This window comes from Scyliorhinus torazame, chromosome 12, assembly GCF_047496885.1.
Source record: "Scyliorhinus torazame isolate Kashiwa2021f chromosome 12, sScyTor2.1, whole genome shotgun sequence".
In the NCBI taxonomy this organism is placed as follows: domain Eukaryota; kingdom Metazoa; phylum Chordata; class Chondrichthyes; order Carcharhiniformes; family Scyliorhinidae; genus Scyliorhinus; species Scyliorhinus torazame.
This window is the reverse complement of record NC_092718.1, coordinates 18,180,683-18,192,916: the sequence shown is the minus strand read 5'-3', so window position 1 is coordinate 18,192,916 and position 12,234 is coordinate 18,180,683. Positions and strand designations below refer to the sequence as shown.

The following is a 12,234-nucleotide window of genomic DNA, read 5'->3' as shown; positions in this document are numbered from 1 at the left end:
TCCACATTTTTTTGTAAATAACTGTTCCCCCTCCCAGTTTTCAGAAAGCACAAAATAGAGGCCCCATTTTCCTATTCAAAAAAAGTTTTTAAAATCTCACTATTCAGGACAGTTCCATTTTAAACGGAAGGAATTTAATTAAATTTGTTCCGAGGGTGTGGGTGTCGCTGCCAAGGACAGCATTTATTGCAATGTTTACCTACACATCGGTGACTGCACCTCAAAATAACTGGTTATGTAAACATTTCTCTGATGTCTTGAGGACACGAAACACACTATACAACTTCAACTTCTTCATTTGCAGAAACAATAATCTGCCACTTCAAATCTTGGAACTTTGGAAACATTTAGAAAGCACACTGTACCCTGGATCGAGAGCTCTTCCAGAGATTTTTACTAGTTGAAAGCAGAACCATCTAAATTATTAATGCAGAACAAGGGAAGGAGAGCCGGTGAGAGAAAAAGTAATTAGTTTTGATTTTACACTAACTTGGCTTTTAGGGGCATTTAGAAAACTGTAAATGCCACAAAAGCATTGGTCTTATGTATTCAAGCAGTAAATTAGGTGCTAAAAGCTTTTACAGAGAACTAGGGAAAAACTATCACCAGAGACCACCAGCAGTCTACCTGGCATCAAACTCTGACTGCCTCACACAAGCTACCTGGGATATACCAGGGTTTAAAGTGCTTTTAAAAAAGGGAGAGGAATTGGAGGTAGGGTATGGTAGTGTTATGGTTACAATACTGGATTAGCAACTCAGGGGTTAAAAGTTTAGACTCTATCTCGGCAAAAATATTCCAACAATGTAAAGTAAGAAAAATAAATTCCAACAAATCAGTGATATGGCTCACCAACCTCCTTTGGGGAAAGGATCCAGCCACCCCTATATGCAGACACAACGTTCGCAGGGCATATACTGACACGTATTGCTCCAGTGTCATCCACAGAAAAAATAAGCAGAACAAAAATTTAAGGCACAGGTGCCAACACGCACACATTTTTAAACAACAACCTGCCCAGGCAGGTGCGAGATCAATTTCTCCCAACGTTCTAAGCTTATTTTCAGGCTCGCATAAAGAAATACATATCCAAAACTAAGTTCTGAAAAACTGCAAGAGGAAGACGAGAACGAAAATAGACAATGGCCCAGCTATTTTTTAAATTCCTTTTTTTGATAAGCCCATTTGCAGTGAACATATGAAACAACTACTTCAAAAGGAGCAAGAAATTCCAAATACAACTGAACACAACCAAGGTATAAAAAAAAGTGAAAAGGATTGATGGAATGAATTGATACATGTATTACCTCATTAATGCCACTCCAGAATAAATTTATATTGATTGCTTGGTTGCTAAGATTTGCATGCTCATACTATCCAAGCACAGCTTTCTAATTTTAATAAATCAACATTCATTTATACAAAAAGTGACCCACATTTTAAACAAGTGTTTGCAAAATCCCAATTATCACAACATTTATGGAATATACATAGCGGACAGATTGATTTACTCAATTTGTCCGTTCAAGTTATTCCGTCAACCAAACGCATTTGGTGTTAGGTATCAGTTATCTAAAAACTGTGTCAGGCAAACCACAATGCAGCGAGAGTTGTAATGATCTAAACCACATCTTTCAAATCATGCAATTCATCCAGCGCTTTAGCCAAAAATATATTTTAAGCATTTAAAAGCTTATGGCAAATGCCTTGCCTTCAAATAATCATGATAACCCTTCAATACAATTAATGCTATATTATGATAAGATGAGCGGATGAAAAATGTGCAATGTAGTGTATGAAGCTTCACTTTAAACTGACAACCTCCCTGTTGCAGCATTGAATGTAGCGCAACGAAGAGATAGAACAAAATCCCATTCCCCACACGAAGAATATGAACACCTGATTATCCATTTCCCAATCAGAAATGATAGTCTTTCTTTATCACTCATCTCCAAAGTAGAGCACGTAAATGCATGTACTACATTTCAAATTTGTAAGAATATGGCCCATGATTAAGTTGAGAATGCCTCCTTTACTAATCTGCACCCAATACTTCTCTAGCCAGATCTAAATTTAAATGAACAATTGCCATACAGAGGATACTTCACATACCCCACATTACAGCTGCCCATGATCACTTTGCGAACAGAATTACCCAGAGGCATATTTAGCAGCAAACATAAGAGAAAGTGCACTTAAGCAAATATGATTAAACGTTATAAGAATAACCTTCTTGTGCGTCACTCCTTACCATCACAAATTGTTCCCACAGTCAGTGCAAGTTGCAATCAATATGTATCACACCGTACCCTAATGCATTTCAAAATGCATATCCCAAATCACAACATTGCAAGGTCAAAATGTTGAATTTGTTGGGATTTTTGACATTGCTCAAATGACCATTGAACAAAAGATTTAACACGTTTCGTTCTGTACTAATGAAATGCGAATGGCTGTGTTGGAACTTAGATAATGTTATAACCCCACACACCTTAATACACCATTTTGGCATATTCTATTTTAATCAAACCAAAGTAATGGAGTAGTTACTGTTAAGGGAAACTGTCAGCAGTTTACCGAGTGCACAACCTTTAAATTTGCCCACGGGTTTTACATACAGGCAGGGCAAAACTGTGAATGTTGATGCATCATCCACGCACTGCAGTCCTGAGATTTACCAGCTAACGTTTTCAAATCAGAGTTCAGCCTTTTTGCCCATTCCAACTCTTACCTGGGGGATAATTTTTGAAAGGTCAGAGTGTGGATTGAGGACTGGGCAAAAGGGACTCTGCTGGCCCGGAGAACTTTCAACAGAACCAAACAAAAACAAAAAAATCCTTCTTGTTATTGTGCAGTGGCTTGGGGTTGGCATACCTGTTACACCCTCGCTAAGATAAAAGGGTCGCTGGGTGGTTTGGAGCAGGATTTCGAAACTTGGAGGTTTGGGTATTCCACACGCACCGTCTCCCTCACAAAAAAATAAAATCTAACTGCTGCCCTGGTTAAAGCCGAGCATCGCTCACCGTACGTTATCCACTGGAGAAAAGGGGAAAGAGACAACATCGCGGTTTGAACTACTGCCGATGGGCACAGCGATTAATATCAGCAACAACAAGGAGGCGACTTACATTTCAGTCCCGCGGGGCAGCTCCACTCATCACAACAGAGGCACCGGTTTGGACACTGGCAGGTTTTTGTTTGACTTGAAGCACCTCCCGGCATGTTATCCCTCCTGGCGCCGCAAACGTGGAAGATGTTCAGGGACAGAGTGTGGGGATGTGAGCGGAAAGCGGCCGCACGCCAAATGCTCCCCCCAACACTCTACCCTGGATGGCCACCTTTCCGTCCGCCCGGTCGAGAGCAGGCAGCAGGAGGAGGAGGAGGAGAACGCCACTCGCCAACTACATCCCCGGGCGGGCACCCGGAAGGGGGAGGAGGAGAGCGGCCACGCATGCGCTGGCCGGCCCTGACTGACACCCGGGCTGACCAACCGGCGGCCGCGCAGCCAACCACGTCCGCCCGCCCCCATCCAGTTTGGCACCCGGGCCGACCAATCGGCGACCGCGGAATGAAATGTTCCCACTCCCTCCCTGATTGGCACCAGGGCCGACCAACCGGCGGCCGCGGAGCGAAACGTTCCCACCCCCCCCTCCCTGATTGGCGGTCGCGCAACCATCCCGCCCACCCCCCCAACACTGATTGACACCCAGGCCGACCAACCGGCGACCGCGAGGCCAACCCCGCCCATCCCCTCCCACTGATTGACACCCGGGCGGACCAACTGGCGACCGCGAAGCCAACCCCGCCCACTGATTGATATTCCGGCCGACCAACCGAAGGCCGCGCAACCGCTCCCATCCCCCCCCTTCCCGAACCAGCCAATCAGCCGGGGGGGGGGAGGGGGGGGAGAGAGAGAACCAACCGTTGACGCGCGGGAGCCCCCACCTCGCGTCCAAGACGGGGGTTAAATAAAAGTAATGGGACGGAAAACCGCTTCCAGTCACACCGCGTACCTGCACCGAAGGTAATCCAGAGATTCAATCCTCTTCTTACGAAAAAAAGATTATCACGTCATGTTTTTTCTCTTGAAATATAAATAAAAAGCTTGTGTATCGCGGCGAAACCGCATTCTTTCCTCACCCCCCCCCCCCCCCCCGGAGGACCTGTCGGTTTATAAAGGTGGATTTTATGAGTGACGCCCCGGCTGGAAGATGCTGTGGCCGGGACACAACAACCCCGCGGGTTTTCTGTTCTTTTAGTTTTTGTGTATGTGGGAAAGCCGCGGTTCAACCTGACTTGACCAACGGCCGCTGTCACGCGGGGAAAATGTGATTGACAGGTGACCCCGGGCGGGAGGCGGGCACGGGGGGGGGGGGAGAGGGGAAGGAACGAGCCAATCGGAGGGCGGGGACTGTCTCCGGTGGGTGGTGCTGGCACGGCTGGGGAATGGGGGTGGCCAGGGAAGGGGGCGGGGTCGGTCCGCCACGTCCACCGGAGGCAGGGCACTGGCTGGGATCTGAGGCGGCTGATTCGCCGGTCAGGCTGGCCAATGAGAAGGCGCGGGGCCTGGCTAGCCAATGGGAAGGCTCGCAGCCAAGCTGGCCAATGGGAAGGCGTGCGGCCCCTTGGCCCGGCAGCATCTGGTCAGAGCAGAGGGCAATATGAGACAGACAAGGGGGCGTCTTCCTGGTGCCCACTTGAAGTCTGTGTGCGAGCGAGAGGATGCCATTCGTTGTTTATGTTGCGGTCGGGCTTGGCAAAGAAAACAGCGCCAGCGCTCGGAATCTGAAATAAAAACAGCTTGCGTTGGAAATTCACAGTTGGTCAACAAGGCTTTTATTTGGGAGAGAGGAATATTGGGCGGCACGGTTAGCTCTGTTGCTTCACAGCACCAGGGTCCCAGGTTCGATTCCCGGCTTGGGTCACTGTCTGCGGAGTCTGCACGTTCTCCCCGTGTCTGTGTGGGTTTCCTCTGCGTGCTCTGATTTCCTCCCACAAGTCCCAAAAGACATGCTGTCAGGTGAATTGGACATTCTGAATTCTCCCTCGGTGTACCCGAACAGACGCTGTACTTTGGCAACTAGGGGCTTCTCACAGAAATGTCATTGTTAATGTAAGCCTACTTGTGACAATAATAAAGATTATTATTATCATACAATCTCTACATTGCAGAAGGATGCCATTCGGCCCATTGAATAAACACCGACCCTTTGAAAGGGCACCACACCCTTGGCCCAGCCTCTCCATGTAACCTTTGGTCAATGCCAATGGCCAATCCACCTAACCTTAACATTTCTGGACTGTGGGAGGAACCGGAGCACCCAGAGTAAACCCACGCAGACACAGGGAGAATGTGCAAACTCCACATGCTCGCCCAAGGTTGGAATTGAACCCGGGTCCCTGGCGCTGTGAGGCAGCAGTGCTAATCACTGTGCCGCTCTATGTTCCATAGAATTCCTACAGTGCAGAAGGGAGCCATTCATCCCATTGAGTCGTCACCAACCCACTGAAAAAGCACCCAACCCAGACACACTCCCCTGCCCTATCCCCAGCTAAACTGCACATCTTTGGACTTCTATTTCGACTTGTATGTCATATTGGACTTAAAACTTTAACCCTGTTCCCACCGATGCTGCCAGACCTGCATTTTTGCAGTGCTTTCTGTTTTTATTTCAGATCTCCAGCACCTGCAGTATTTTGCTTTTCTACGTACATAGCGTCTTTAATGTAATGAAACAGAATCACGGACTGGTTGCAGCACAGAAGGAGGCTGTTCGATCTTTTGTGCCTATGCTGGCTCTTCAAAGTAGCAAAATAAAGTTTGACTTGAGGGCTGGCATTTGTTAAATCACAGTGAAATATCTGCTTTGTTATTTACAGAAGCCTGAGCCAGTATCAGACCAGCTGAGTTTTTCCAGCATTTTCTGTTTTTAATTTCAGTGATTTGCGGTGCTGAAAAGCCCTAAGGTGCTTTGCAGGAGCATTATAAGACAAAATATAAGGAGATATTAAGGCAGCTTCCCAAAACTTGGTCAAAGAGGTAGATTTTACAGAAAGAAAGTGGGGGTAGTGAGGCAGAGAGATGTATGGATTGTATTCTGGAGCTGAGGATGTAGGAGGCTGAAAGTGTGGTCACCAATGATGGAGTGGTTAAAATTGGGATTCTCAAACTAAAATTAGGGCAGGAGGAGATTTTAAAGATAGGGAGAAGTGAAGCCTTGTAAAGAAGGCCCGTATTATTTTTATTATTTATTACTGTTTATTTGTAATAACACGGACAGTCCTAGAGAAGCTGCCCCAGGGAGAGTTTCTCTTTTCCAATGTTATTGTTTATGATTGACTGTGAAGTGGTGAGCTTGTTGGGCCCTGTGACCTTTCATCACATGGGGCTGGTTTAGCACAGTGGGCTAAACAGCTGGCTTGTAATGCAGAACAAGGCCAGCAGCGTGGGTTCAATTCCCGTATCGGCCTCCCCGGACAGGCGCCGGAATGTGGTGATTAGGGGCTTTTCACAGTAACTTCATTGATGCCTACTTGTGACAATAAGCGATTATTATTATTATTATTATTATTATTATTATTATTATTATTATTATCAGTGGCGCTTTACTGCTGCTGACACCCTCTTCCATGCCTTCTAATGCGCACCCTGCCAGGTTCAATCATTCTCTGAAAATGTGAGGTCATCCAAAACTCTTTTCGTCTGTATCCTAACGCAAACCAGATGCCATTCATCCATGATCCCAGTGCTTGGTGCCCTACACTGGCTCCCAGTTAAAATCTCGCTTTAAAAATGTTTCTCCTTTTTTTCAGATCTCTCCATTGTCTTGCTCTTCCCATTCTCTAATCTTCTCCAGCCCTACAAACCACCTGAGAGCAGGTCATTGGATATATTGAGGGTTGAGTTAGATAGTGTTTAATTTACAAGGCAGTTAAGGATTATCGGGCAGGCAGGAAAGTGGATTTAAAGCCACAATCAGATCAGTCATGATCTACTGGGCCCTCAGTTTAATATTTTATCCACAAAAAAAACACACGTTCAACAATGCTGTACTCCCTGAGTGGTGTTCTGGAATGTCAACCTGGATTATGTGATAAAGCCTCTGTTGTGGGACTTGAACCAACAATCTTCTGCCTCAAAGACTCATATTGCTACCACTGAGCTAAAACTGAAAGTCAAATGAAATGAATTAATATATTCTATGCTTTTTAATCTGTGATATTGTCAGCACATATGAGAAGGTGTTAGAAGTAGACCTAATGTGTATGCGAATATCGTTCCTAGATTAACAAAATCCAAAATGATTAACGTTTAGAAATTATGCCCATTAAAGGTGGATCTGATAATCTTATTTTTCTCTTTTAAATTAAATAAACAAATTATTTTGCCCCATCTCTCCCGAAGATACTGACTTGTACAATTATCCCAAGTACTTTTCCTGAGGGACCATTCTTCTTGGGAATTCAGATAATTAGTATCTGTAGCGATCGAGGAGTAATTGAACAAAATAATGGTTGTATTTGATAGTGGAGGGAATCTCAGCCAATCATGTCATCACTCAGCATCCAGAAACATTTGGTCACAGGTTAACAATCAGAGAAAAGGATTTTTGTTGATTTTCTTTTTGTCAATCCTACCCCTGAGTTGCTGAAATCAGTTATAGTGCCCCAGATCAGAAACATTCAATTAAATCAGCACATAACAGGGATGGAATCTTCAACCTTCCAGGTCTGCATGGTTCAGTACCACACAACAATCTGCATTTATCATTGTCATCAAGGGAGTTAACTTATATTTATATTTTTTGAAACAATTTTAGACTTGAAACTTCCTTGCAATAAATAGACAATGAAGTGATTTAAAGAGTATGTTTGTGTTACATCATATGTGAACTGAATATTAACTTCTAAAATTACACAACATACGAAATAACATACGCACATGAATATCCAGTTTGGCAGCCTTTTAAACTATTGCTTTTGGTGCCAACATTTTGTACCAGCCTTAATTGTCTAATGTTTGCTGCAACATCCAATTGTTGAAGATTGAAGCCATTATTTGAAAAGAATGAAAATGTTGACCGCTGTTTACTGCCACTTCATGATGAGGAAAAAGGCAGCCTGCTTCCAGAACTCCCTATTGCCATTTGGACACATGACACCACAGTAAATACATGTTGAACTGCATAAATAGGTTTGCCATAATGCTAAGTCCACGTGTTTTATTTATGGGGCACATGAAAGGACTGGATTGGCAATCTCCCAGTGAATTGGATCTGAATAATTCACATCCGGCATATTCGGTAGTTTACATTTCACAAAACACAAACCCTGATTTATGTTCTCTTCCTATACCTCCAGCAGAGTATTGGAAAAGTTGATACAATGGGGATGTAAAATTTAATGGATGTTGATGAAGGAGTTCAGATAATATAAAGGCCCTAAAATTCTCGATGCGTTGGAGTTTGTGTAAGATTGAGCCAGGAAAAGCATCATCAGGTTTTGCAGTGAAGACATGCAAGCATTTCAAGGGTGGTCACTCTGGAGCTCGAGGCAAGTAGCCCTGACATGGAACCAGATGTGAACTTTAAAACTAAGATCTGTGTTGAAAGGAATGGTAGCATTGCAAACCTTTGGTTATCTATATGAACATGTGGCTAGGAGGGAAAACAAGATTGGTTTGTGCCAGGAGTTGAACAGGATGGTTTCAGCCTTGATTATGTTCTGGCTTCACATTTAAAATGTTAAAGTTAATGCAGAAATTGCTAGAATTTTGTACTCCGTGGAGCAAGATTATCTAAGTATGACGGATGTCCATGCACTCAGAGAACAAATTTAAGGCAAAGACCTAACATTCACAGCAAGCCTTATTTTCCCACCCTGTGCTTGTTACATAATGACTACACACCAGTTGGAACAGGTTCTTGCTATGTTGGGCAATAGCATTGATTGATAGAGGCAAGGTCCGCAGTTGTGAAGGAGCCTGATGTAACTATGCAAACAATTGCACAAAACAAAGATAGTATTCATTGTGGTGGTGGCAGCACATCTTGCATTTATGAAGTGCCTTTCACATATTAAATTGTCTCAATGCACTTCACAGGAATGTTATCAAAATAACTTTTGCACTGAGCCACATGGGGTATTAGGGCAGATGACCTATCAAGATCATGATCAAATCGTTTTTTAAAGACTAACTTCAAAGAAGAGAGGTAGAGGGGTGGAAGGGAAGGAATTGTAGTGCTTTAGGGCTTCGGCAGCTGAAGACATGACCTCCAAGATGCAGTGATGAAATTAGGGTTGCACAAGAAGCCAGAATTTGGCGAGTAAAGAGCATTGTAGAGTTGGAGGAGACTGCCGAAATCGAGAGGGATAAAACCATGGACCAATAATATCACCTCAAAAGAATAATAAGGTAATAAACATCCAGTCTAAATTGTCTTTAAAAAATGTCCTTGAGTCTTACTTAATTTTAATTACTACAAAACGACAGTTGCCTCCCAAGTGACACAAACACACACATTCAGCAAAGCTGGTGTAAACATTTAAAGCTGCAAGCTCTGCTTCAGAGTGCTCACAAGAAAAATGGGTGAAGATGGATTGCAGGCACACAGTCTTGAGCAGCTGTGTTCATCACCTTATTAAAATAAATGTACATTTTCCTGTTTTGGCTACCTCAAGCAATGAAGAGGTGGATGGAACATGAGCCGGAAGCAGAGGTTCCTTTGAATCTTTATTATCCTCCGCATCTGAGGCAGTTGTTGCTGCTGTGCAAGGGTTATCATCGAGTCTCATTAAAACCTCACCTGTTTATGCATGACAGGTTACAATGATACTGTAACTTCAGGCAATGGACAAAAGTATGGTGCCTTTTCTGTGAAACAATTGTCAAAATGTCCAGTGCTCAAAAGTCAGTATAGGTATCAATATCCAATCTGTTTCTCCTCCATTTATTCAACAAATGAATGACCTTTTCAGCTTGACAAAACAGCACAAGATTTGTTGTCTGTTGTGTACTGCTTTCCTTCAACCTCTCATTTGCAGCCTTTTTATATTTTCTGAATGCGATTATGGTAATTGCTCCTTCGAGCATTCCCTCATGCACCCTAATCTCCACATATGTGAAGCTTCCTACTCCCTAGATCCTCACTGTGGAATTCAAGACTCATTTTTATATAAACCATTGTTTCACAGGACCTCAAAATTGAAACTTCAGGGGCGAAATTCTCCGGTATCGGCGCGATGTCCGCCGACCGGCACCGAAAACGGCGCAATCAGTCCGGCATCGCGCCGCCCCAAAGGTGCGGAATCCTCCGCATCTTGGGGGGCCGAGCCCTAACCTTGCGGGGCTAGGCTCGTGCCAGACTGATTTCCGCCCTGCCAGCTGGCGGAAAAGGCCTTTGGTGCCCCGCCAGCTGGCGCGGAAATAACATTGCCGGGCGGCGCATGCGCGGGAGCGTTAGCGGCCGCTCACGGCATCCCCGTACATGCGCTGTGGAGGGAGTCTCTTCCGCCTTCGCCACGGTGGAGACCGTGGCGAAGGCGGAAGGAAAAGAGTGCCCCCACGGCACAGGCCCGCCCGCGGATCGGTGGGCCACAATCGTGGGCCAGGCCACCGTGGGGGCACCCCCCAGGGCCAGATCGCCCCGCGCCCCCCCCCCCCCCCCTGGAGCCCGCCCGCGCCGCCTTGTCCCGCCGGTAAGAGAGGTGGTTTAATCCACGCCGGCGGGACAGGCATTCTAGCAGCGGGACTTCGGCCCATCCGGGCCGGAGAATTGCGGGGGGGGGGCGCCAACCGGCGCGGCGCGATTCACGCCCCTGCCGAATCTCCGGTGCCGGAGAATTCAGCAACCGGCGGGGGTGGGATTCACGCCAGCCCCCAGCGATTCTCCGACCCAGCGGGGGTTCGGAGAATCTCGCCCCTGACCTCTGTCAGCCTTCCTTTCCTCCTACAGTATGCAAGCATCTCTAAACTCTTTCAAGCTATTTTTCTCCAGGAACTGCAATTCTTCCCCTAAGACTTTGTTTTGGAAGATCCTAGAGCCATATTGTCCAGTGCTCTTCTCATCAACACAGCCACAAAATTGTAGCTGCCCCTATTGTGACAACATAACATTTGCTTTGCCCGTCACTGCAGTTCTCATTTTAATATTTGAGTTCATTTTTAAGATTATTTTGTAATGGAAGAATCTTTAGAAGGATAGGCTGATGGAGGTAAAGGAAGGATAGAAGGAGGCTCTTGTGGAGTATATATGCTAACATCTGTCTGCCGCCCAGGAAACGGTGTCCAAAGTTCTATTCCAGAAAGCTAGTTAGTCGAGGATACTCGGACACATCTTTACTCAGTCTTACATTTATTTACAAAAGTGGAACACAATTCAGCTTTGGTAAGTGTCTCTTGTTCCCCCCCCCCAAGGTTGCGCAGTCCTTTGGTTCCTCGTTTTTTTTTCCTGGCTTACTCTTTATACTCTTTTTGAATAAAACAAAAAATAAATCAACCAAAAATGACAGATTGGCACTGATGAGTCACTGTAACAAAAAGATATTAAAACATCAAAGGAAACAAATAAAATCAAACCAGAATACAACCAAAGCGTCATTACTGGAGGTGATGCACCCCAGAGCGCCCACTGGTTGCGAAGGCCTGACATTTGCCTCCTCCCTCCTTGCCCCCTCTGCACCGGATGACAGAAGATTAGAAGCATGGGGCAGAAGTGTTACCAAAGGTTGACAAGCAGTCCCTTTAAATAGCTTTTTAAAAAAGGGGCAGCAATCTCGGGCAATTTACATAAATGTGGAAGCTGGACTCCTCTTGGCCGCAGAAAAGGCATGCAGCCTGGAAGTCCATGAACCACCTTAACCTACAATTACATGGCACAGCTGAATGCTACAATCTCCACCCCAGGTCCCAATGGAAAAAGGGAGGACACCCACGTAGAGAGCCTTCCACTAGGGACCTCCCCACTGCCAGATAATAGAACAGAGTGCCAAGGAGTGTCTTGACAATAAAAGAAGGGAAGAATCAGTAAGTTGTGCAGCAGCAGGAAACCCTTCCAGGCTGAATGGGAAGGCACAGAGGGAATTTCCGTGAGACGGCTCAAATTGTGAGGTTGTGGCTCCTGACGAAGATGTCGGGGCACGAGACCAAACGGGGTCAGTTCGGAGAGGAGTCTACCGCACACTTGAGCTGCCTCAACGTCACAAGTGCCATCTGGGCCGAGTACCAGCTTTCAG

At 45.5% G+C, this 12,234-nt stretch overlaps 1 protein-coding gene and 1 long non-coding RNA gene across 6 annotated transcripts in view; one reads left to right on the top strand and one right to left on the bottom strand.

The window, feature by feature from the left end:
* The window catches only part of LOC140387408 (D-glucuronyl C5-epimerase-like), a 125,561-nt gene extending 121,436 nt beyond the window's left edge, over positions 1 to 4,125 (bottom strand). For 3 of the 5 annotated variants that reach the window (XM_072470484.1, XM_072470485.1, XM_072470483.1), the window contains exon 1: positions 3,129 to 3,425. Coding sequence is in view for 1 of the 5 variants with exons in the window: in XM_072470483.1 (XP_072326584.1) it covers positions 3,129 to 3,130 (2 nt within the window). In the remaining 4 variants the exon portion in view is untranslated. Of the gene's footprint in view, positions 1 to 3,128; positions 3,426 to 4,013 lie in introns of those variants that run through there. The other 2 variants (XM_072470486.1, XM_072470487.1) reach the window with 1 other exon arrangement.
* Positions 3,906 to 12,234, top strand: part of LOC140387409 (uncharacterized) — a 38,893-nt gene continuing 30,564 nt past the window's right edge. The window contains exon 1 of the long non-coding RNA XR_011933857.1: positions 3,906 to 4,024. This is a non-coding gene — a long non-coding RNA (uncharacterized lncRNA). The remainder of the gene's footprint in view (positions 4,025 to 12,234) is intronic.